Source organism: Echinops telfairi, unplaced genomic scaffold (genome assembly GCF_000313985.2).
Source record: "Echinops telfairi isolate 266 unplaced genomic scaffold, ASM31398v2 ScPeMD7_9;HRSCAF=40, whole genome shotgun sequence".
In the NCBI taxonomy this organism is placed as follows: Eukaryota; Metazoa; Chordata; class Mammalia; order Afrosoricida; family Tenrecidae; genus Echinops; species Echinops telfairi.
This window is the reverse complement of record NW_022103906.1, coordinates 69,126,311-69,153,009: the sequence shown is the minus strand read 5'-3', so window position 1 is coordinate 69,153,009 and position 26,699 is coordinate 69,126,311. Positions and strand designations below refer to the sequence as shown.

The 26,699-nt window shown below is 35.7% G+C and overlaps 1 protein-coding gene across 1 annotated transcript in view; it reads right to left on the bottom strand.

Annotated features, from left to right (window-relative positions):
- Positions 1-3,036: 3,036 nt before the first annotated feature.
- Positions 3,037-26,699, bottom strand: part of FBXO8 (F-box protein 8) — a 30,975-nt gene continuing 7,312 nt past the window's right edge. Inside the window, exons 3-9 of the mRNA XM_013004134.3 lie at positions 24,668-24,702; positions 21,727-21,749; positions 9,427-9,448; positions 7,244-7,263; positions 6,239-6,357; positions 4,818-5,014; positions 3,037-3,666 (exon numbers count right to left, since the gene is read on the bottom strand). Coding sequence (XP_012859588.1) covers positions 3,479-3,666; positions 4,818-5,014; positions 6,239-6,357; positions 7,244-7,263; positions 9,427-9,448; positions 21,727-21,749; positions 24,668-24,702 — 604 coding nt within the window. The 3' untranslated portion in view covers positions 3,037-3,478. The remainder of the gene's footprint in view (positions 3,667-4,817; positions 5,015-6,238; positions 6,358-7,243; positions 7,264-9,426; positions 9,449-21,726; positions 21,750-24,667; positions 24,703-26,699) is intronic.

The following is a 26,699-nucleotide window of genomic DNA, read 5'->3' as shown; positions in this document are numbered from 1 at the left end:
GAGTTGCTGGATGCTCACCTAGCAGGAAAAATGAATACTGTGAAAGGTCCGCCCAGTGGAGCTTTCTTCCATTTTTGGGGGGTGGTGGTATCCCCTTGTATACTAATTAATTCATTTCTACATGCACAATTTAGTGACTATGATTCAGTAACCTGAATAATTGATTATATTCTTTAAGTTATGCACCTATCACCTAAGTTTCTTATCTAATCTCTCAAGATTGAAAGAATGACATTGATCCATATATTGGAATGAGAAGATAAGATTTTTAAAGAAATGATTATAAGTATTACTAGGGATATAAAGAAAAACGTGCCTATATTGAATATGAAGATAGAATAATTGTAGTATAGAAATACAAATTATGAGGAAAAGACAGAAATTATAGAACAAAAAACCAAAAACAATATTTGAAAAAAAAAAACTAAGTACAGTCCTCAAATCCAAAACCAAACTCAATGCCATCAAGTTGCTTCGGACTCAAGAGTCCTGATGCATAGTGATTCCATATTGGGCTCCTTGCCTCCAGGTCATTAGTTTGAAATCACCAGCCACTCCTCTGGAGAAAGACTAGGTTTTCTCCTCCCATGAAGAGAACCAACAAATGAAACAAAAGCAAACAGTTAATTCAAAATTCTCCATCCACAAAAAAATAAATATTCAAGAAAGAAAACAAAGATTTTCTCAGATAAAGTAGCCTGAATTTTAAGGAAGGAGTAAGAGCATCAGAAATGATAATGTGTATAAGAACAGCACTTTTTCCTTTATTTAAAATTTGCATGACTAAGCAAATGATGACATTATAGCATGAAGTTCAGAAAATATTCTATATGTAATAAATAAAGAATGAGAAAGAAGTAAATAGAACTGTATAGTTACAAGATCCTTACATTTTATGTGAAGTGGTACAACACTGACTGCAGTCTGTGTAACGTTGTGCATATTGATAGGGATTTGGTTTACACAAGAGTACATATTTGTGAGAACCCATTAGCATGCTTAAAATATATATTTTATTTAAATATTGCCAAAAACCCTCAAACTCTTAAAAAAATATATTTCTAGTTAATGGTATGCAAGATAAAGTCTTTTGGGATGCAATGTATCATGTGTGACACTTTGACTTGTATCAACTTAAGATTGGATGATGTATGGATATATATGTGATGCAGCAAATACAGTAACGTTTTAATAACAGAATTTAAGTAGTGAGTATATAGGTATTATTCATAAAGTCAACTTTTATAATAAAATGTTTAAAAAAGTATATTATTAACCATATTTATACTCAGAGTATAGGGAAAGAAAGGAAAATAATTTAGAAACTATAAAATATAAAAATAAGAAGGGAGATAGTCAAGGGAAAACAGACAGGGATGAGGGAAAATACAAACAAAGAAAAGACAGAAGAGAATACATAGAGGAGAGGGCAAGTTGACACTCACTGGAAAGCCAGAATTACAATACATAATTATTAACTACATTTTGTGTTAGAAACTTAATTAGTTTTGAAGCTAAAATTATTTTGCCAGAGAATTCAAAACTATGAACATATAAAATTTATTTAAATATATACTTTAGTAAATTATCTATTTTATTATTATTTTAAAAGAATCTTTTAGACACTAATAATTAGTTTAAAAGAATTATCATGCTTGGTATGGTAGAGGGCCGACAAAAAGGAAGGTTCTCAAGGAGAGGAATGGACGCAGTGGCTGCAGCAAAGGGCTCAAACACAGCAGTGATGGCGAGCTTTTGTTGTATAGTTGCTCTGAGGCAGAACCTGCTCATCTGTACTCACCTACAACAAAAGACCCTTTTAACATTTAAAAAAATGGTTTAGGTTATGTTTTATCCCTGTAAAATCTCTATACTACACCATTCCAAATATAATATTATCCATCAGTGAGGGGCAAATTTGGAAGGTCTAGTCTACATTAGGAGTTTCTCAACTCCCCAGGCCCATTGCCTAACTAGGAACTATACTTATATAGCACACTCTATCATTCCAATGCTGCATTACAGTATAAATCAGTGTTTCCTAAGGTGGGTTGGGCTGTCTCCTGTGGAGGCACAGAAATGATTCTGGCAGCCGAAAAAGCTGATAGTACCTACACCAGTGGTTCTCAACCTTTCTAATGCCGTGACCTTTTAATATAGTCCTTCAGTTGTGGTGACCCCCAACCATAAAATTATTTTCGTAGCTACTTCATAACTTTAATTTTGCTACTATTGTGAATTGTCATGTAGATATCAGATATGCAGGGTGTATTTTCATTGTTACAAATTGAACATAATTAAAGCACAGTGATTAATCACAAAAACAATATGTAATTATATATTATGAAATATTTATTCCCAATGACAAATAAATGACATTTTGTCTTGGAAGCATGGTGTAGCATGGGTACCAGTCTTCACGCCAGGTAGTCGTATGTGGGCATATCTGCATGTGGGTGGACCCACCTGAGACAGACAGAGGAGTGGTGTCTCAGTTCCTAAGACTATCAGAAATATGTATTTTCCGATGGTCTTAGGCGACCCCTGTGAAAGGGTCGTTCAACCCCGAAAGGCGTCGCAATCCACAGGTTGAGAACCACTGACCTACACTTTATCTGGGAGGATAGGTTACCATTCAAAAGTTTTTAACTGCCAGGGAGTTGCTGGATAATTTTTTTTCCCTCCTGAAAAGGGGTTGGTTGGTAAGCCAAATAAGTTTGGGAAACTAGGATATAAATACATTGTCCCCTATAATCCTGATGCTTTGCATTTTAATTAGTAAATAATTACTACTTAAGATATATTTTATATATTTGCTTTTCATTAAGCAGCATTTTTGCTCCCAAGATTAAGTTGGATGTTTTAAGAATAAAAAGTCAAGTGATATATAAATAAGTGCTAGTTTGCACAATAATATGGCAACAATAAATACTCTTCAAAATCCACAGGCAAAGGATGGTGGTCTCACAGTCCATCTGAAGTCAGCCCCACTTTTACAGAGAAAGTAATCTCAGATCAAATAAATTCAGAAGACAGTTTGAGAGAAAAGGAGAAACTTTAGTTAAAATCTTTACAGTAAAATAATTACGATTATCAATCTCTTTAGTTAAATATGTACATATTACATGGTATTTTACAAAGGAATGAAATTAGATAAAATTTCAGGCAAATCGAATGCACAAATACACCACCTTTTCGAGTACAAGGTCACTTTTACATCCTTAAATAGTTGTGTCAGCAATGGCTCGGCTTTGTGCAAAACATGATGAGCAAAATTAAGAAAAACTCTGTAAAATCCTTGAGTTCCCCAGGAAATTACTAAAAAAGAAAGTAGTGAAAGGAGGAAAAGGTTGTACACTCAAGGTTGATTGTACAGAGGCTAGACTGACCATCACTGATGTACCTTCCATATCTGCTAACTAGGTCCTTGGGTAGTTTTCATTTGAAGTTAAAAGATGAAGTCCTAGTAATTGTGCTTTTATGCAGCCACGTGGCCAATAAGGTAGATGTTGTCATAAAGGTGCCCTACAAAATCTTCACTAATGTTTTGAGCAGCACGACGGGTATTTCGAATAAATTCTCTTTTTGACATTTTATTCTTCACATGAGGGCTAGTGAGGTCAATGGAAAGTAGAATCAAAGAGTAGCACAGTACATAGACTGCATCTAGAAGGAAAGAGAAAGTTATTAGCCGGGTTAAAAATAGTCCCAAGATTACAGCATACCCCATCTTGTTTGCATGGGATTTTCCAGTTCTGGGGAAACAGGGAATCAATAGCCATACGAACTGAACATCAATTTACTTATATTCAAAATTGTGAAATTCAACATGTATTTTCTTCAATTAAAAATAAATTTAGGCATTTATACCAAAAACTCATTAAATATTTAAAAATATGAGAATTTATTCTCAACTTTATGTCAGTATTGGAAAATTAAACATAAATAACTTATAAGATTATTAAACGAATATTCTATTTGAGAAATATATTTTAAAGGTCTATAGAATTAACATTAATTTTAAAAGTAACCTTTGAGGAAAAAATTGTTATAATTAAGTATCATTCAGGAGATAATTTTCTTCTTTATTCTATCTCAGGGTAATATTGGATACTTAATATTAAAGTAGTCTAAAGCATCATGACACTTGTTATTACTTACAACGAGTACTTAACAGTGACTGTACTTGGTAGTATTACTATGGCAGTAGCTATTACTATGGTGCTTATATTTTGGGATACTGTAGTCTTAAGAAAGCCAATTTAAACGGTATATCTGGTAAAACATTTTTAACATATTTTATCATTAACTTAAAAAGCACAATAAAAATGTTCATGTAACGATCTATGTGAAGTTATATCAAATGAAAAACAGGCAGGAGATGCAGGCTATATATATATATATACACACACACACACACAAACACATTAAAAACCATTTCCATTTTTAAAAAGTTAGTAGAAAAATTCTAGATGCTATTTACTCATTATGCGTACTATTAAAAGCGTTACGCATAATATATCGCGTTCTCTGTTAGACTAGTAAAATATCTAAAGTTCAAACAAGAATAATTTAAAACAATTTATTTTGCTAAATATAACTTTCTTCCTAAAACAATATATTGTAAAAAAAAAAAAAGGCAATAGCTAAGAGTAGCTGCTCCTTCAGCTCACATCTGACATCCATATCCTGCAGAAAGACTGCTACAACCAAAAGAGTACGTCTTAGTAACTATCAGAAGTGAGACAAACGTCTTAGACTACTGTTGTTACTGAATAGAAGGACTGAAAGAACTATTTCACTCTGTATATTCTTACCAGGACTAAGGCCAAGTTCTCTCATTAAATCCGGGTTACAAGCACAGAACCTATGTGAGAACTTTGTTATAAGAGTTTCAAGATATTCTCCACGTTCTTCAGGGGCATGGATATGACGAAAAAATTCTCTCAGTGCATTTGGCAAGAATTGATTTCTAAAATTATGCAGTGTCACAAGGTCATCTAAGACATCTCTCCTAGTAGAAAGACAAGAAGATGCAGCTTTAGTCAATATTTACTTTAAAAAAATAAACAGTTAAAAAAAAAAACAGTTTCAAGAAAAACCGTAAATTGTCATTTTTGATTGAAAATATTTCAGTATTTTATTGTTTAGCTGGTCAGCTAATTCTGTAAAATATAGTTTTGAAAATTAAAAAAATCTAATAATTATCATTTATTAAATTAAACCAGTTAAAATTTTTCATAAATAGATTATAACAAAATAACATAAAACTAATAATTATAAATAAACAAAGGAATTATGCTGTATTAAAAGGAGCATCTTCAAATGCTTATGTGTTTTTCTAGCTAAATCCATATAGCAAATAGATTAAATACATTTTAGTGCAAATAACACACATTTTACACATTTGTATTCTAACTGCTGTCTAAGCTCCCCTTCACGTCCCAGGCATTTTGCATAAGTGCTGCTATATGCCAGACTTGTTTAAACATGCTACTGTACACAACACTATGCTTCTAATGATTAATTGTCAGACAAATGAACGAATAACCCAGAAAATGATAGTGAAACATAAGTAAAATTTGAGCCATTCATTAGATTAGTATGAAATGTGTGATTTTAAATATGATTTTAAAGCGTTCAGTGACATCGCATCAAAATATCCCAACCTTTTGATGTCCATTAATAGGCTGGACTGAAGAGTACAAATGAATGAGTAGCAACAATTAGGGCAGTACAATAGGCATCATCTATACATTATATAGAATATAAACGTCCCAGGTTCAGACATTTCAAACTCACACATTGCACTTGTGTGTACTAGATATATGCAGTAATACACATATCTCTTATCACTAGGATTTGGGGTTTTCTGACTACAGTTTGTATTACTATGTTTTTTAAATGGGCAGTTTCAGAACTGAGAACTTCTAATTAACTAAACAACTGAAGTATATAGTTAGTTAAAATGAAAAAAAAAATGAAGGTTGATATTTCCAGAAAAATGTTTGGGGTTTTGGTTTGTCATTACAAAAATGTTGGGCTTCAATTTTAAAAAAAATAACGTGTACAACGGCAACCTCTGCATCAGCAAGCCAAAGCGCACTATAGAAATGAAGCAGAAGATACAGGAGTATTTTTGTCTTTACTCAATTTTGGAACTAGATGATTGCTGCACTGTATAGTTACTAAAGTCAACTTTTAAAAAGATCCTTTCTCATGAATGCTCTTCTTTTACCTTTCATCAAGATAGATTCTCAGTTTTTTCCAATTTAGTGTTCTTGTGCAGAAGATAAATTTTGCTATTTCCTTTGATGAATCATCTAGGATACCCTTGGACATAAAGTAGTTGACTCCCTAAAGCCGAAAGATAAACGTATATAAATGAAATTCATCTTTATTGATAAAATTTAACCATCAGGCAACAGCGGAACAATAATTATAAATTATTTGCAGGATAATAGATTTCTTATACCTTTAACATGCAAAATACAAGCTAGCACTTGAACTAATATTATTATTTATGGTTGATATTTTACATGCGATGAAAAGTAGGAAATTCAAAGTTAAGACTCCTAAAGAAATCCTCATTCAATTTTCTGCCTCATGTCAGTTAAAACTAACTATACAGAAATATGATGGTGTGGGTGGGGAAGAAGCCATTATAGACTTTAAAATACACTGTTTAACAAGCACCTCCTTTGCCTAACAGAAAACAAAACTTCTTCAATCTCAGATACATACAGCGGTACACTTTCCAAGGTAATAGCATCTTGAAAAACAATTCTTCAAATTAGAAAAAGAGTAATGTAATTTTACTCTAAAAACAATAATGAATTATTGAGTTTAAATTAAAGTAAGCATATCTCCAGGCCACTTTATGGATTGTACATGGTTTGACTTTACACACTGCGGCATTCTGGAAGAATTTAGCTACAACATACACTGAAGCAAAATATAAGACAAAACAATTTGAATGTTTTGCATAGGATTTAGCCTTGAATTTCCTTTTCTCTGCATGCAGTGTTTCAGAGAAGCATTACCCATACGGTAACTCCTACTTTAGATTTGAATCAACAACCACAAAACATTAACCACAAAACCAAACACTCAAGCCCATGTTCTCTCATATATGACTATGGAGGCCACATTCAAAGAAACGCCTTGTGTGGATTTCAATGTGCGGTTATTGAAATAAAAGGCAAGTGTGTTTATTTCAACTAGCAGTTATTCAGAAGCAAGCACTCTCAGGAGTGCTGGTGTCTGGATAATCGCACGTTGTGTGTAGTTAATTGGTAGAGAAAATGACGTATTATATACATGCAACATACTGTTTTCATACATAAATTCCTTCAGCATTTCTTTACTTTGAAAACACTTACATAGTACTCAGAAATATTGCACACATTAAAAATTCAAAGAGTTGGAAGGATTTTTATAAAAGACTCCTCAAGATAGCAACTTTCTCATAAAATTTTGTATTGAAAATTTTGTAAAGCAATTTAGTACCATGAGGTAATGCTCTTGAAAGGTTTTAATTATCTGCAAACTATAATTCAAAAGTAAAACTTTTTTACTTTAATTTTCTGAATCATCAGGGTAAAACACTAATAGCAGTGCTAGCAAATTCACATGTGAATTGTATTTGTATAAAAGCAATGCTCATTTAAAAAAATAAAAGTATATACAGATGAACAATAATGTGAAACTTTCTTGGCAACTCAGTCTTACATCATGTTTTAGGCTGAATCCTGGAAACAAGGGCTAGAACGTATTAAACAATCAAGATGGAAAGCCACAAAATTTGTTTGGAATGAGGCTCCCAATAACTGACTCAAGGGGGCAGTGACGAGAAATACTAGTGTCTGTTTCCATCCTCTCCTCCATTAGTTTGAATAACCGAGAGTTGACTGTATATTTACTTGACTGGCCTGTTTGAAAAATAACAATATTTCAGAAGTATTTCTAGTGCTTAGTTAAATCGAAACAACTTTAAAGACAAAGGAATAGCTGTGAATTACTAGAGACCCTTTATTCACACCTACTTAAAAGAAATTTGTAAGAGGTTTAAAACTAAATTCATTCTAATATACTTCAAACATATTTAAAATGTTAATATGATCTATTAAATTGGTATAGAATTCTACAACTATGTGATACATGCCACTTTAAAATCACCTGAAGCTACTTGTTTGTAAACTAATAGTATTTATTATAGGCAAGCATCATAGAAACACACTGTTGGTCGTTCCCTTTTTATGTAATACATGTTTAAAATGTTCAATATCTGAACTAACATAAGTTCCCCCAAATAAAAAAGCTATAGAGGAGTAAATGCATACATAGTCGAACAGTTTAAAACCCAACGAGGACAACTGAGAACAGCATGGCAAATATGCCTACTCAGTTGGTTTTATAGGGAAAGGTGGCATCAATGTCAAGCCTGGGAGTCCTCATGTGAGGAAAATGACATTAGACAGGATACTAAATGAAGATAAAGAATGATAAATAGAAAAAGACAAGAACCAGATTTTAAATGTCTCCAATAAACACACTAGCATACTTGTATGAATACTTATTTTTCTACGCAAATAAAACAAAACAAAAACCAGGATATGAGTCTTCTTGCAAAACTACACATTTCTTTAATAAGTGGTATGAATATTTTCATTTTTTAATAAAGCTTTGAAAGGAGGAAGATCCTCAAGCTGTAAAGAACATTAGAAATTAGTCAGGATTAGAACTCTCAGCAATATGTATGTGTATCTCACAGGGCAAAGGTAATCATGTGTATTAATTAGTTTCCATTAAAGGAAATAGTGCCGTTCACTGTAGCCTGTATATCATCACTATGTCGTTATTGTTTTGTTTGTGCTCGTGAGTGAATTGTTGACTTTTATTGATCCCATGTGACAAAGAACAACTGCCCCGAAGGTGTTTTAAGGGGAGAGCCCTGGTGGTGCTGTTCCTAATGATTTACGGCATTAGAAACACGCTATAAGGTCACTGTGAGCTGGAACTGAGTCAGCGGCAGTAGGTTTGGGTTTCTGTAACCTTTATAGGACCAGAGTGCCAGGTCTTTCTCCCGTGAGCCACTGGGTAAGTTCAAGCTGTCAAATTGCTGGTTGGCAGCCATGTGCTTAACCATCGTGCCACCAGGGACCCATCATAATTCACTACACAAGTGCCCAATTCTTGATGTCACATTTCATGAGGCATATTAATAAAATCGAACTTTGACTGAAAGGGTCTGCTATAAGAAAAAAGAAGTAGGCTAATTGTATGTAATTCAAATAAAGACCTTAAATTCTTTGGGGGTAATAAACCCTTTCGAGGATGATCACAGCTACAAAACTGCTTCCTATAATAATGTACATACATATTTTAAAAATGAAAATTACATGCTAAAACACACTAAAGGGCTGCAGGTTAGAATTCCCTTTTCTAGCTGAGTACAGGCAGACAGTCAGAGGGCATCGGTCCAAGGAAGCAGCTGGTGCCGCAAGAAAGGACACACTTGCAGCGACAGGTAATGGAGTTGTTCAACAGGCAACAGCGTGTCAAGCACTTGAATTTTTACTTTTATTTTCTTGATGATATGTCTAAAACAAGCGGAAGCTTTAAGCTTATTAGTACTGACTTCGATTGCTTAATCTATGTAAATTATAAACCCATTATACATGTGTTCACCTTTTAGAATTATCTAAATTGTTACAGCTAAAGTGTGGCTCTCCTGGGACTATTTTAATATAGAAAGAATAATTTCTTCCAGTAGCTTGGAGATAAATCATGATGGTATTGGTACTATAATAGGTTGCTTCATAGCATGAACATGGACTCTTGTCAGCTATAAGGAAATTATTATCACAAACTAATTCTGTTTAAACGACAACAAATGCAAAAAGTTTTAAGAATGTAATAGTAAACCCAAATGTGTACTACGAAAACACTTTATAGATATTATTGCTGCTGTTGAATCAGCTGGGCTCCTGGTGACTAAGTGATATATATTACAGAACAGAATTTCACCAGAGGATTTTCTTGTTGAAACCTTTATTGAAGCAGATTTTCAGGCCTATCTTCTGTAGAGCAGCGGGATGGATTTGAACCATCCACCTGTGGGTTAACAGCTGGTTGCAAACGCCTTACATTCCTCAGGTTCCCATTTATCCATAAGGCCTACTACAGGGAGAAATTTTTTTGGAAGGTGCTACAAATCTTCAGTGTCTTAGCAATTCGGTATTTTAAAAAGGTCTAACAAACAAAGTGCACCCCAGCCCCCATGACCCTGAGACCAGAAATCTTGATTATGCTGTTATCACTGTCAACAGCTCTGAGGGGGATCACATTAGAGGGCCCTGGATCGAGTAGCAGAAAAATATAGGACAAACCTTTAACTCAGAAAAGACTGGGGTTACTGGTCAAGTAGAGACTAGTGAGACCCCGAGACTATGTCAGTTAGTCAACCTTTAGGTCTAGAATGATATCACCCTCATGGTTCAATTTAAGCCAAAATAATAGGCAGGTGTGTCCGGGGAAGAATAATTGGGAGGAATGCATAACTTAGAATAATTAACTACTTGAGATCAAAAGGGCAACACTTCCCTCAGACCAAAGTTCAAAAGAGTCAGAAAAGAAAGAATGGATATAGGAAACGCAGGGATAAAGTATGACACGTGATAATATATTGTGGAAATTGCAATCAATGGCATGAAACAAAATGTACACAAATTGTTGAATGGGAAACTGGTTTGCTCTATAAACCTTCGTCCAGTTAACAATTAAAAAAAGAAAAACAAAAATGAGTACCCATTTAATTTATGATTTGGATATAAAAATGTGCAATCACAGATTAGCTTTTAAAATAGATATATGTATATCTGTACACACACATGACACACATGTGTAACAGTTTTAAAAGCTTTCCTCCAAAATGAATCAGCACAAATATATTAAAAACTTTTGTATCTTCATTTTGAAATGTATTAAGGACAAAATACTATATGCAAGGTACTCAGTGAGAGACACTGAGAAGTATAACATGAATTTTACCTGAAGGAAACCTATTGTATATTTGGCAGGATGGGATGGGTCCCCACCCACTGCCACCAAGTTGGTGCCAACTTGTGGTGAACCTGTGGGAATGAAGAGAACAGGTTTCCAAGGTTTCCAAGACCGCACATTACTATGTGGGCAGACTACCACATCTTTCTCCTTGTAGTGCAGCTGGTGGGTTTGGAATTCTGACCTGTGCCACACAGCTGTGCCACAAATACACATGTATGACAAACCGATGGTGCAAGTAAGTCTAGTATGGCCAAATGAAGGACTATGAAAAAAGCATTTTGGTAGTTGAATGAAAGGAAAACCCCACCATGGGTGAGCACATTTAGAGGGTCCTAGAAGAGATTACTGGGTACCTACTTTGAAGAAATGGCAGAATTTAGTTAGCTCAAAATGAGGAAGAATACTGGCAAAGAATATCTCAATCAATATTTTAAGATAAAACTCAGGTTACTTTTAGGAACCAAGGGGGAACTGTCTTGGATTTGAAAACAAGTTTAGAACTGGAGTTTAGGAATAATGCTGATTTTCCGGGTAAATTCCAGGTTTATTCTCTACCCCATATGTAAATGGATGATTCAGAAAGGATCGTAAGCATGATAAAGCAATGGCCTGCATGTGAATTTGACAGTGATATAAAGAAAAATAGTAGAAGGGAAATTAGACAGAAGGCTACCACAATTGTCCAGTCTGAAACAATGAAAGACAGCATAAATGGAAAGAAAAAAAATCACCTAAACATGTATGCAAACATAAAAACAACAAACCACCCAACAGAAAACCAAACCAAACCCACATGTGAAAGGAAGTGAGTCCAAGTCCCAAAGGCATCACATTAATTCTGTGTGATTATGTCACATTAAATCACAGCGAGCCTACAGGGCCGAGCAGAGCTACTCCTTTTGGTTCTGAGATTTTAGTAAGTGAAAGCACTCAATAAATCTGTGTGCTATGAGGTCAAGGGAGAATGAAAGGGAAAATGAAAACGATGACTGTTATTTCTGACTTACACGAAGAGGAAAATGACAGAAAGGGGGCAAAAAGGTCTAATATGAAAAAAGATAGGTGGCAGGTGCTGGTTTGAAAGGAATGACGAGTGTGGTCTTGGAAATGCTGGATTTCAGATGTGATAGATAAAACAAGAAAGGCATGTAGTTGGCCACAGAATAGGTTTGTTTTATTTTTTTAAGTCTGAGTTGGAGATAAAGAATGAGAATCAATACTAGAGTAGGTTATGGATAGTACAATGTTAGAGCAATGTTCTAGAGCCAAGGAGCCTTTGAAATTTGAAAAATAAAAGAATATACAATACAGTAATATACTACAGTTGAACAGCATATTTTTTGGGGGGGATAGGGACCAAATTATGGTTCCACCACTCAATGGCTGTGAACATAAACAACTTAACCCAACCTTTCTGGGCATCAGTGTTGTACTAAGTAAAAAAGCTCAGATGGCTATTATGAAGATATGAAAGTGTCTACAATAGTGGAGTACATGGCTTGCCTTCAAGAACTAACCTAAAGGTTGGAGGTTTGAACCTACCCAGTGGAACCAACACGGAAAGCCCTGTCTATCTGGTTCTATCTGTCAAAAAGCCTATGGAACAGTTGCAGGCAGTAACAAATGGGGTTCTCATGAATTACAATGGACTCAACAGCAGTTTAAAAAACTTCTTAGTGTAGAACATAGCTTCCTTTTCAGATTTTAAATACCTCAAAAAGAAACAAACAAAACCCCACTAATGTTAATCCAATTCTGACTCATACTGGCCCTATAGAACAATGTAGAACTTCCCATAGGGTTTCCAAGGTTGTAGGGAAACTAAAATGGGAAAAGAAGCCTCTGGATTTGATGACTGAGGGAAAAGTATTGACTTTTAAAGATCTGTTTCCACAGAGTAGTGAGGGTGTAAGTCTCAATATAGGCTGTGCTTCTAATTGCAAGGTCAGCAGTTCAAAACCACCAGCTGCACCTCTGGAGAAAGATCTTTCTACACCCATAAAGAGTCACAATCTGGGAAACTCACAGGGGCAGTTCTACCTTTCCTATAGGGCTACTATGAGCTAGCATCGATTGGATGGTAGTGAGATAGAAAGCTAAGGAATAAGCTCGAGATAAACTAAATATGCTAAGAAAATAGGGGCGGGGGGAGTGGGGGAATGACAAATTAAAACACAAAACACCAGCTATTTAGATCAATGAAAGCCGAAAGTGGCAAGAAAGAATGAATGGAGAAAAGTATTGAAACACAGGAGAAAAAAGGAGACGCTGAAGCAGCAGGGTAAAGAAAAAGCAGCAGCTAATAGGGCTGAATATATAAGTGGGGTTTATACTGTTTTCCATGTTCTAAAACTGATTGCTATTGAGTCAACTTTAGCTGGCTCTGGCTCATAGTGACTAGACAAGGCAGTGCTGAACTGTCCCTGAGGTTTCCAAGGCTATCAGCTTTGTGGAAGCACACAGGATAGCTAAAAAGCATGCTGGCCTTCGCCTGTGGAGCTCTGACAGTCTGAACCATCCATCTGTTAGCAGCGGAGCTGCTCAACGACTGTGCGACCAGGGCTCCCTTTCCTAAGCTCAGAGGCTGCGATAGCCGTACTGGCCGTAAGGAAACACAGAAAAGGTAGGGCAGGTTAGTCCGTTTCTTAGGGAGGAGGAACTATCTGGGGAGAGTTGGAAAAAAGAGAGCTGATTTGTATCTTTGAGCAAAGTGGTAAAGGTTTTTATGAGCAATGATGCAGGTTATAACAGTGAACACAATTGAAGTCAAAATAAAAGAATACAGTGAGTTCTGATTGAAGTTAACGTGAATTTTATCCCATCTCCTCTTAAGGCTTCTTTAAAAGAACAGCTGTTTTCCATGATTCAAGGAGGAAAAAAAAATGGGAAAAATTTCCAAGCCATTTCCATTTATTTATGACTCAGTCACTCATAAATGTTATGCAAATGTACCATCAAATTGGAATGATGCACTCTTTGCTTAACTACTAAACACAAGTAATTCAACAGACCATAAACAAATCACTTAAGCCAGTATTTAATATGGCATTTAGAACAAAGAAAATGATGTATTAGAACAAGCACATATAGCACTTCTTAATCATCTAATGCATTTCTTATTCTTATTTCTCTTAAGAATATCTCTTTTCACCCAATTACTCATGTTTTGAGATATATCTACTATGTTGCTTTTTTCCTATAATATAAACAAGTTTTCCTCTTTTTATTAAGTTTCTCTTTTTCATGTTTTTATTTTGGAAATCAAATCATTGCTATCCACAGTGAATTTGAAAAGCAAGTCTACCATATATGTGCAGAATTAAAGAAAGCGTATCTGGGAATAGAATCAACGCCAGAGGACTAGGGATGCAAAGCCGAATGAAAAAGTACTGACAACTGGTACTAAAAATACTGACTACGATCATAGCCAGAAACCTGGCAGAACCATTTTGTAAGAATTGGTATGCAGTAAAAGAAATTGCTAATGAAACAAAACTGACATCTTAGGGTGTGCACTTAATTTGTTATCCTAAGGAACAGTTTTAGTAAAGACATCTAGAAGAATATTATAATTTTGTTCAAAATGTGCCCTTGTATACAATGGAAAATCAGTACCTTGGCTACTAATAAATTTTGTCCATAAAACATTACAAAATAGAAGAAGAATTTTTTAATTTTAGCAATAAAGGTTTGTCCAATAAAATTTAGTAATATACTGCAATACTTTAACCCCAATTATGTAATTTTCTTTCAATAGAATTGATACATTCATTCACAGGTAAATATTTTTAACTCTTAGTAACTGAACAAATACTATTTAAATGGAAATGGAAACACTTTCACACTAAAGGTAATACAAATATTAGGATACAAATATGTTTTGTGAAAATTTTACTTTCTGAATAATAAGAAATAATTGGCCTGTTAGAGGCAGTCCTTCTGAAGTCAAATGAGAGTATTCTCATTGTCTTGTTTGAAAACAGTGGCAGAAATGGTGAAGATGATGGTGTAGTAGCCCATTTCCTCTGATACATGCAGTCAGGATGGTATAGGATAGAATTTTTTTTTCATGAGAAAGAAGCCAATGTCTTCCGACTAAATTGAATGAACCTCATCTATATTTTAAATCAACAATGAAAAGATCTACGGAGCCCCAATAACATAGTGGGTTAAGTGATGGATGATTAAACACAAAGCTGGCAGTTCACACCCCACCAACTACTCTGTGGGAGAAAGATGGGGCTGTTCCTATGAAGATTTAGTCTCTGAAACCCTAAGGGGCAGTTCTATTCTACCTGTAGCATCATTATCAGTCAGAGTCTGCTTGCTATTAGTTATGTATGGCTTAGTATTAGTTTTATAACTCCCAATTGTAAATTTTTAAAAAAGCAGTTAGAAACCACCAGCCACTCAGCAGGAGAAAGAGGAGGTTTTCTATCCTATAAAGAGTTACCGTCTTGGACACCCACAGGTGTAGTTCTACTCTGTGATATAAGTTGGGATCGACTTGATGGCAGTAAGCTAATAATAGGTACATTAGCGACTGAGATGGTTCAATAAGATGATGAAGGTACTTCAAAACACTGCTAGCAAGTATAATTCAACCTCTTTTCTGTCAGTTCGTCATACTGTGGTCACTTAGGTATTGCTGTGATGCTGAAAGTTTTGTCACTGATATTTCACATGCAGGCAGGGTCACCCAAAATGAACAGGTTTCAGTTGAGCTTCCACACTAAGAACATGCTGAAAGGGAAATGTATCTATGGTGATATATAAAAATAGCTCAGATTATATAACTTTAATTGTAAGATATATTCCCTTTTCATTTTTAGTATGAAAAGACAATAAATAGAAACTTCCTGCAAAAAAAAACAAAGAACATGCTGACCATGAAAAAAGGTCTCAGCTCCTCACTTCAGAAGAAGCCATTGAAAATCTTATGCAATGCTTAGACTCATTTTCAAATACTGAAAACTTAAACAAAGGAAGAAGAACATTGTCGGAGATACTGCTGGCATATGGGCTCCTCAGGTCCAAGGGCACTCAAATTCTGACTGAGGAGGGACTGATTTCTTGGAGGTGAGTCGAACATCAGTCTGTGGGTATGGAGCCCTCGATATTTTCACTTGCTGATGGGGCTGACTGGGCATGACTCAAGGTAAAGAGAACAGCTGCACAAGTCTTCTAATGATTGGAACTTAGAATTGTGAAGTGTGCTCAGAAATGCAATGGAACGGATGAAGATTGGAATCCTAGGCATTAGTGAGCTGAAAATGGACTAGTAATGGCCATTTTGAATAAGAAAATCATATAATTTACTATGCCTGGAGTAACACAATTAAAAGGAATGGTGTGGCATCGTCAGAAAGGATCTTGCTAAATCCATCATGAAATACAATGTTATCTGTGATCGTATTATATCTATTCACATTCAAGGAAATCCAATCAATACAACTATTATTCAACTTTATGACCCGTCAAGTATAGTGATGCAGAAACTGAAGAATTGAACCAATGACTTGTCAGAAATTGATCAAACATGCAATCAAGATGCACTGATAGATATTGGTGATTGGGGTGCAATAGTTGGAAACAAGGGAAGGAATAGTAGTTGGAAATATGGACCTGGTGATAGAAATGAAGCTGGAGATAGCATGACAGAATTTTGCAAAACCAATGGACTTGTTCATAATAAATCCCAACAACACAAAAGGCAACTATACACATGGATTTCACCAGATGGAATACACAGAAATCAAACTGACTACATTCATGGGGAAGATACTATGGAGAAGCTCAACATCAGCAGCTAAAACCAGACTGGGGCTGACTGTGGAAAAGACCATCAATTACTTCTATGTAAGTTCAGAATAATGTTGAAGAAAATGAAAACAAGTCCACAGGAGCCAAAATATGATCTTGAGTCTGTCCCATCTGAATTTCGAGAACATCTAAAGAACAGATCTGATGCACTGAATACTAATGACAAAATGACCGAAGATCTGATGAATTGTGGGAGAACATCAAAATCTTCATTCATGAAGAAAGCAAAAGGTCTATCCATAATAGAAGGATGAGAATAAATTTATTACCAAACAGCATATTGGAGAGATTCTATAGGTGATCAAAATGATACACCTGTCTTGAACAGTTAAAACCTTGTCACTTGATCCCCCCTCACCCCCTCTGATACACTTTGGGCCTGATCTTGTTTTCAATACCTTTCCTATTTTGTTTTTTGCACGTTGGGGTTTATCTCTGATGTATTTCATCACTGTGAGTAGTGCTCTTAAATTGTTTTGTTTTTCAGTTTTTTGATATATGAAACTCAAGAAATAAAGAAACAAGAAAGAAAGAAAAGATCAATGTGGCTATCTGAAGAAGATCTTGAAACTTGCTCTTAGTTGCTCTTGGAGTAACTAAAGCAAGGGAAAGACAGGATGACGTCAAGGAGCTGACAGAACATTTCACAGGGCAGCTCGAGAAGACAAAGCCAAATAAACATAATGGACAAGGACCTACAATTAGAAAACCCAAAGCGAAGAACATGCTCAGCATCTCTTCAACTGAAAGAACTCAAGAGAAAACTCAAGCCTTGGACTGCAATTCTGAAAGCCTCTATAAGCAAAAGACTGAATGATTCAGGAAGCATGAAGAGAAGACAGAAAGACTAACCAGAGCCACTGTATCAAAAAGAATTAGTCAACAGCCCACCATTTCAAGAGGTAGCCTGTGAGCAAGGACCAATGGTGCTGAAGGAAGATGTTCAAACTGCGCTTAAAGCAAAAAACAAGGCTCCAAAAATTGACAAAAATACCTGCTAAAATGTTTCAGAAAAATAAAGAAGCACTGGAAGCCCCTCATTTGTCTATGCCAGGAAATTTGGAAGAAATCCATATTTGTGCCCATTTCAAAGAAAGGTGACCCAACAGAATGCTCAAACTATAGAACGATATCATTGATAAAGCATACCAAGTAAAGTTTTGCTTAAAATCACCCAACAACAATGGCGGCAGTACATTGATGGCGAACTGCCAAAAGTTCAGGCCGGAATCAGAGGAGGATGTAGAATACGGGATATCAATGCTGATGTCAGATGATCTTGACTCAAAACAAATAATACCAGAAGATGTTTACTTGTGTTACTGATCACGCAAAGGCATTCCACTGTGTGGAGCATAACAGATTGTGGAGAACCTTGAGAAGAATGGGAATTCCAGATCACTTCACTGGGTTCATTAGGAACTTATACATGGATGAAGAGGCAGTTGTGTGAACAGAACAAGGGAATATTCTATGGTTCAAAACCAGGAAAGGTGTGCATCTGGGTTGTATCCTTTCACTTGTTCAATCTATATGCTGAGCAAATCACCAGAGAAGCTGAATTATATGAAGAAGAGTGCAGCATCAGGATTGGAGGAAGGCTTATTAACAACCTAAGGTATGCAGATGACAAAACCTTGCTTGCTCAAAGTGAGGATGAACTGAAACACTTGCTGTTGATCAAGGGTTGTACCCCTCAGTATGGATTACAACTCAATGTGAGGAAGAACCAAATTCCTCACAACTGGACGAATAGGTTACATAATGATAAATGGAGAAAACCTGGGAGTTTCGAGAATTATGTCTTACTTGGATCCACAGTCAGTGCTCATCAAAGAACATATTGTAATAGGTAAATCTGTTGCACAAGATCCCTTGGAGTACTGAAAGGCAAGGATGTTTTACTTTGAGGATTACGTTGTGCCTGACCCAAGCTATTGTATTTCACCTCATAGGAATGTGAAAGTTGCACACTGAACTAGGAAGACCTCAGAGAGATACATTTGAATTGTGGTGCTAGGAAAGCGTATTGAAAGTGCCATGGCCTGCTAAAAAGACAAATAGCTCTGTATTGGAAGAAGTAAGGCCCGGGTGGCTCTTTAGAGGCAAGGATGGCAAGGGTTTATCTTATATGCTTTGGACTTCTGTCAGGAGAGACCAGTCCCTGGAGGATAGATAACATGTCTGGTAAAGTGGAGGGGCGGTGAAAACAAGAAGACCCCGACGAGATGGATTGACACAGTGGCTGTATCAATGGGCTCAGGCACAGGAACTATTATGAAGATGGTGCAGGACCCTGCAGTGTTTCGTTCTGTTGTGCAAAGGATCGCTATGGGTCGGAGTCAACTAGCTGGCATCTAACAAAACCAGTAAGGATTATTATTATTGACAAAAGTTGATAGCTGAGGTGGGATTTCCTGGAACAGACCCTTTTATCTCTAAATTGGGCAAAAAGAAAGCATTCTAAAAACATATGGCAATAACACAGATGACTAGTAACAATTGAAAGTAATAAGAATTAGTACATTTGAACATTGATATTTGTATATTTGCAATACTTACTTTATAAAGATCACAAATATTGCTTTTGTAATGTGAATATGTACAACTATTTAAATTCTATTTTTGTAGATAAAATATGTTTATCACCTAGATTCAAGATGAACACTTACAAATGTGTCTTAATAATTCTGAAACAATTTTGAAATAAACAACTGCAAAGAAACTTCAAGCAGACAAGCACAAACAGTACTGGTATTGCTACTTAATTATTCAAATAATGAAATTATTAATGCACGCTACCACTATTTCAGCTTTGTTATTTAAATAGTACAAAGGTACATGTTTTAAAGTGAAAGTAATTTTGGACCCCTAATTATTGTCTGGAGTTCCTGTGTGGTGCAAACAGTTAAATGCTTTACAACTAGTGCCCTGGTTAGCAGTTTGACTGAGAGACATTTCAGAAATAAGATCAGTGATATGAGTCCAAATAGTCAGTTTTGAAAATCTTATGCAACAGTTCTATTCCACATGCTTGGGGTCACTATGAGTTAGAATTGATTCAACAACATTCAATAATAGTTCTTGCTTACAATGTCTTCAAAGAAATTAAACTTAGTACCATGGCAACAAAAAGTTATTTGTATACACAGAAGCCTGCTCATCAAATACCAACAATTCAAAACCAAACTCACTGCCATGGAGTTGAGTTTGACTCCCAGAGATCCAGTAGGACCAAAAGAACTGCCCTCGAGGGTCTCCAATGCTGTCGACTCTTTATGAGAATAGAAGGCCTCATCTTTCTCCCACCGACAAGATGGTGGTTTTGAACTGCTGACCTTGTGGCTAGCAGCTTAATTCATAACCCACTATGACACCAACAAATGCAATTAAAGTCACAGTACCATCATAGTTGGAAGATGTTGATGTGACTGATAATAAAAGGAGGCTTCAAAATGTTCATGGACAAACAAAATGAAAAGATAATAAAATTTTTTTACAAACTTTTTGAAACTTTCTTATACTTCTTGAACGAGGACTCTTGTTGGCATGTGCTTACCTCACCAGCAGTTCGAAACCTCCAGCTGCTCTAAGGAAGGAAGACAAGTTACAGTCTTGAAAACCTACTAGGCACTTTTACTTGACTGATAGGGTCCTTATGAGTCAGTATGGACTCAAAAGCAGTGAGTTTTAAAAAAATTACTTAAAGGACTATTACTCAAATGTCCAGTAAGTATCTACTAGAATCTAAAAGTCCCAGTCTCAAGGAAGTGAATGACCTCTGTCCAGTATGACTTGACTGGCTATGACCAAATTGATGGGCTAATTTATTTAGACAGAAAATGGAATTTAGTATTCGAGAGTCATGGTTTTAAACTTTGACTCAAATGCAACCTAAGAGATGGGAGCTTTGTCAGTGAAGTTGAACATTCCAACTCTTTTGGGAAAACATTACTTTTGGAGGAGAAAGCTCCTTAAGTTACATTCTATGAAGGACTTCTATTTTGAACTACCTTTTGTTCAGATTACACTCTCATTAACAAATTTTAGGGCGAAACAAACTGATATGCTAAAGATAATCAACAAGGTTTATTATTACAGAAAATAATTGGGTTTAGAATTACTCCTATGTCAAACTCCTATGCATTTGGGTAATACAATAATTAGAATATATAAAAATGAGTAGAATATCTGCCTTAAGTAATATGCTCCTTTAAGATCTATTTATACAAGATAAGGGATCAAATTGGCAACATCAACTCTAAAGATTAGATAGAAACCTTAGAAAGCAGTGAGGTTATACTAATGGTAGAAGAACAAGGCAGAGAAAGAGGATGGAATAGATGCACACTAGAAGAATGTATTTAATTTCACTGAATTATACCTGAGGAAAATTGAATTGATCTATGTTCTATTGTATATCTTCACTAAAGTAAAAAAAATATTTAAAAAAAGAATATAAAAGGATGCTTTTAGTGGGAATCAATAGATTTAGTACCTTTCTAATAAGACATACCAAAGTAATATGGCTTCACTATTGTTATGCTCACATATGGTTTCATGTACCCAATTCCTTCTTTCCAATCTGCCATTCTCAGTGAATGGCTACCATCCTCCACATCTGAAAGATGGTTTGCTGTAGGTATTCATGCCATTATATCATTACATCCTGATATACCAATGTCCAGAGGCAAACAAAAATACACCAAGATATACTTCTCCAGGTCTCCTTAAAACTGAAAACCTTCTTCTCCATTCATCTGTATCTACTCTCACGGCACATGTCAGAGTTTACACAAACATAGAAGCACATCACATAGCTCCAACTCATATAACAACTCGATATAGGCTTTTGTAGGCTGTAAATTTATACAGGCGCAGTTCTCTGGATTTGAACCACTAACTCTAATCCAACAGCATCAAGAGAAATGGAACATGATTATCTTGGACTAAGCTATGTACACCTCTTGGGACTGGGAATGGAACCATCCTGTCAGATGGTTGAGGATTTTTAGATAGTTGAGGTTGTTTTAGTGAGAAGTTTAAAAGTAGTGGGGTCTAAGCCCTGCCCATTTGGACTACTGTAATTTTTTTTCCTTCATTACTCTTACCATCAGAGACTGTGGTATTAGAAGGAACTCTATTACTCCTTCTGAGTTCCACTTATATCCTCTTTATTTTTTAAAAATGGTTAGTAATAACTAGTCTCTTCTTCTAATTAGGCTTAATCACCCAACTACAACATTACTTCCCCTCATGGTTGTTGCTGTTTAGACTACTGGTTTACTGGAAAGAGGATCCCAAATGGCCAGAGCGCCATCTCCACTTTCAATTGAAATCCTGTTGTGTGTCTCCAGTGTCAATAGGCTTCCTTTGGGTAAGAAGGGCTCTAAACCAGCAAGGCCAAGAAAAGACAGCAGAACCACAATCTTTAAAACAGGGCAGATATGGATGCTTGCCCAAGAGCTAGTCCCATCTCTCTGCCGTTTTAGCATCTCAGCTATAGGTATGAAATACGGTATATCTAAGCCATTTAATATACTCCTTTAAATTTTGATCTAATGTTCTATGGATGCTGATGTTATTCAATTCTGGCAAATAAGAAATGAGTATATATTTGCTGAAGACTTCTGATAATATGTTCCCCCCTCTAATAATGCTTTTTGTGGCCCCCGACTCTGACCTTATTTCTGTGCTGGGGTCAGTGTTATGTAAGAATATAAAAGTTTAAAGTAGGACAGCTATTTTGAATCGAGAGGGCAAAAATCAATACTTACAGGGTCCATGATAATAAATACTGGAACTTTTTTTATAAGTAGAAAACCTCTTCTTTCTCCCGAGGAGGCACTAGCGGTTTCAAATTGCTGACCTTGTGGGTAGTAGCCCAGTGCAAAGGATTTAGTAATTATTACAAAAGTAGTAAGACTTCAGTCTGAATAGACTATATTCTATATTTTGCTTGTCATCTGTTAAGAAAAATGCTGGTTTTGAAAATAAGGGTCAGAAACTAATTGGAGAATAATACTAAATTTAAATGCACTTAAGTATCAAGTGCATTTAGTATTTACTCTGTAATACATACTAAGTACTATACACTAGGCCACTAACCACAAGGTTAGAAACTATTAGCTTCGCAGGAAAAAGTTGGTATTTCCTACTCCTGTAGAGTTCCAAAATGGGAAACTCCTACGGGCAGTTCTACCTTGTCCCACAGGGTTGTTAGGTATTGGCATAGACTCAATGGCAGGGAATGTTGGGGGAGGTTCCATGATACTATCACTAAATCACTACGTAAATATTGGGATATGAGTCTTTAAAAATAGGAAACAGAAGGAATCCAGGACAGATGATCCCTTCAGGACCAGAATATCTACATATAACCTTCTCCCTGGGAGATGGACAACAGAAAAGTGGGTGGAGGGAGACATTGGACAGTGTAAGATATGACAAAATAATAATTTATAAATTATCAAGGGTTCATAAGGGAGTGGGGAACAGGGAGGGAGAGGGAAAATAAGGAGTTGATATCAAGGGCTCAAGTAGAAAGCAAATGTTTGAGAATGATAAGGGCAACAAATATATAAATGTGCTTGACACAACGGATGGATGGATGGATTGTGATGAGTTGTACGAGCCCCCAATAAAATGATTAAAAAAAATAGTATGTAGCCTAAGCTTTATAGTTAGCCTGTATCTTGAAAAACACATTCTATCTGATACATATGGGGCAAAGTAGGTACTATAAGCAGCAGTTCATAAAATATGGAATTAGTTGAGATAAGGACAGCGAAGACCCAATTGTTTCGGTGTAGATGAACCAAGAACTTAGGACTTGGAATTCACCCTTCTCTTTCCTTGGACTATCAGTCATTGTTCAAAGGACTGCTCAATGTTTATCTTACTGTCAGCCTGGATCATATACTTATCCATTACCCTATAATGTAAATTAATCCACAGGAAACTGACCCACTTTCATTAGAAAGTTACTCAAATTTTAACACCTATAGAACGAATGGTAAAACAACAAAAAGCCAAATTAAAGCACTTTAGTGCCCTGCTAGTGTCTTTATTGGGAATATTTCTCTGTTTCAGAAGATTCCACGATGTAATAGAGTTAATGTAGTAAAACAGGCATCAAGGATATAATGAATGGTCTGTTGTTTCATGTAGACAGTTAAATGCATTTGAGTTTAATATTATTCTCAGATTTGTTGTTCTATCCTTATTTTTCAAATCGACACTTTCCTTAACATATTAACATATAACATTAAAATATTAGATGACAATAAAAATGACAAAGAAATGAAAAAAGATGAATCCATAATAAAAGAGAAGACCAGACTGTGGGTCAAAGAAGCAAATAGGCATTAGTGAGCAGCCTTTCAGTTCAGGTGTTTATGCTTTCATAATATGTATTTATTTATGATGCAGTGCTAGAAGTACTCACTAGTCCACACCAAGAAATGTGGAAGACAGCCACCGGGTAAAGTAGAATGAAAATGTGTGCTCATTTCAAAGAAAGGAACTGTAATAGGATTTGGATATTAACAAACAATATCATTAATATCACATGCAAGTAAAATTTTGCTGAAGAAATTCAGGCTGGATTCAGAATAGGATATCAGATGGATCTCAGCTGAAAGCACAGAATATCAGAAAGATGTTTGTGTTTTACTGACTATGCAAAAACATTGACTTGGATCAAAACATACTATAAACAGCATCACAAAGAATGGGAAAAATGAACACTTAAATTGTACTCAGGTGGAACCTGGACACAGACCAAGAGGCAATTGTTTGAACAGAATAGAGACGGCAGGGTTTTAAATCAGGAAAGGTGTGAATCAGCATTGTATCTGTGCACCACATTTATTCAATCTGTATGCTGAGCAAACAATTCAAATAGAGGCACTTTATCATGAAGGTTTCGGCGTCAGAATTGGAGGGAGGCTCATGAACACCCTGTGATATGAAGATGAAGAAGTCCTAGTGGAATGGTGGGTTATGCATTGGGTGGCTAATGGCTAACCACAAAATCAACCATCTTGCTTGTTTATAGGCAAAAGCACTTGAGGCACTTACTGATGAAGTTCAAAGATGGTATACAGTCTTCAATGCAGATTACAATGCAATGTAAAGAAAATAAACATTCTCACAACTGGACCAATAGGTAACATCATAACAAACCAAAAGCAGAATGACCATGTCAAGGATTTGATTTTTCTTGCATCTATAATCAATGCTCATAGAAGCAGCAGTCAAGAAATCAAATGACATATTACACTGGGCAAAACTGCTGTGCAAGGCCTCTTTAAAGTGTTAAAGAGCAAAGATGTTCAATACTAAGGTACAAGTATTTTCAGTCCCCTCATGTGTCTGTGAAAGGTGGGCAATGTACAATGAAGACTGCAGAACAACTGATGCATTTGATGATGGTTTGGTGGAATAGCACTAAAGTACCCGGGGCTCCAGAACAAACCAACCTGTCTTGGAGGAAGGACAGCTAGAATGTTCCTTAGAAGCAAGAATGACAAGACTTCATGTTTGTTACCACATCCTTGGCACATGCTATCAGAAGAGACCAGTCCCTGGAGAAGGACATCATGCTTGGTACAGCGTCCGAGAAAAAGAAGACTCAAGGAGATGGAAAGACACGGAAGCTGTGACAATGATGCAGGGCAGGGAGGTACTTAGTTTGGCTGTATATAGAGTTGTTATAATTTGGAAAATATTGCATAAACAGTTCCCTTTTAGACAGTCACAGTGAATTATCAATGTTGTTAAAAGATTTAAAAAGTTGTGCCATAAATAAGAAAAGATATAACCTAGCACCGTCTAAATTTATAAGACCCAATAGGATCCCTTTTAAGTATGTCCATTATCTTTAACTAGTTTTTCTAAAGAATATTTCTCATAATTGAGTCTGTCGAAGGTAAATTTAGTAAAATACATAAAATTGTATGCGAATCTTTCTTTATGGACAATGTTAAAATGTGCTTTATACAGGGAAAAAAAAGACTACTTTTACTCTTCCCCCTACCCCTAGGCAATTAAAAATAACACACACACACATACTTAAAAAAATATGTGTTATACAGACAAAAATAAGGCTATAGTATATGAGAGGAATTCAGTTTGCTAAAAAAATTTCCTTTACCTTTTAATTCAGTTTTCCCACAGACTTTGAAATTCCCTCATAATACTAACAACCATGTTCACTACCAATTTTTCAGAGTCAGAATTTCAAATTAACTATGTTAATAAAATGTTTTACATACTAAATGGAGCACAAGGAATATAGCTTATGGTTGATAGGGAAAATCATTTTATCATTGTACTGCTAAGGGAATAAAAACCATACACACACTTTGTACATGCAGGAGAAATACAACCTAATATACAGTAATGGTGTCCAGCATATTTCTTTATTGGACAGTGGTCACCTGCCACAGAGTACACAAGCTCATGCAGTAGATAAAGACGTTACACAGAGCCGAGGCCACGATGGCATGCATACAACACAGCGTGCTAGAATGTCGTACCACAAGCTGTGAAGCTGTTCTCCCCCACCCCATGAGCACTGCCAGCAGTTGCTGTGGAGTTTGGTTACCCACATCCATGACACGAACGGTGTCCTTTGGAGGATCTTGTTCCCTGTGGCTGTAAGTATTCTTATTTTTATAATATTTTAATGATGCTTGCTATCAAAATGTTAAGTACAGACTAGAAATTATGAAAATGACTTTTTACAATACTGAACAATGGTATACATTTTATCTTGGGCATTTGTAATAAAGACCACTTACATT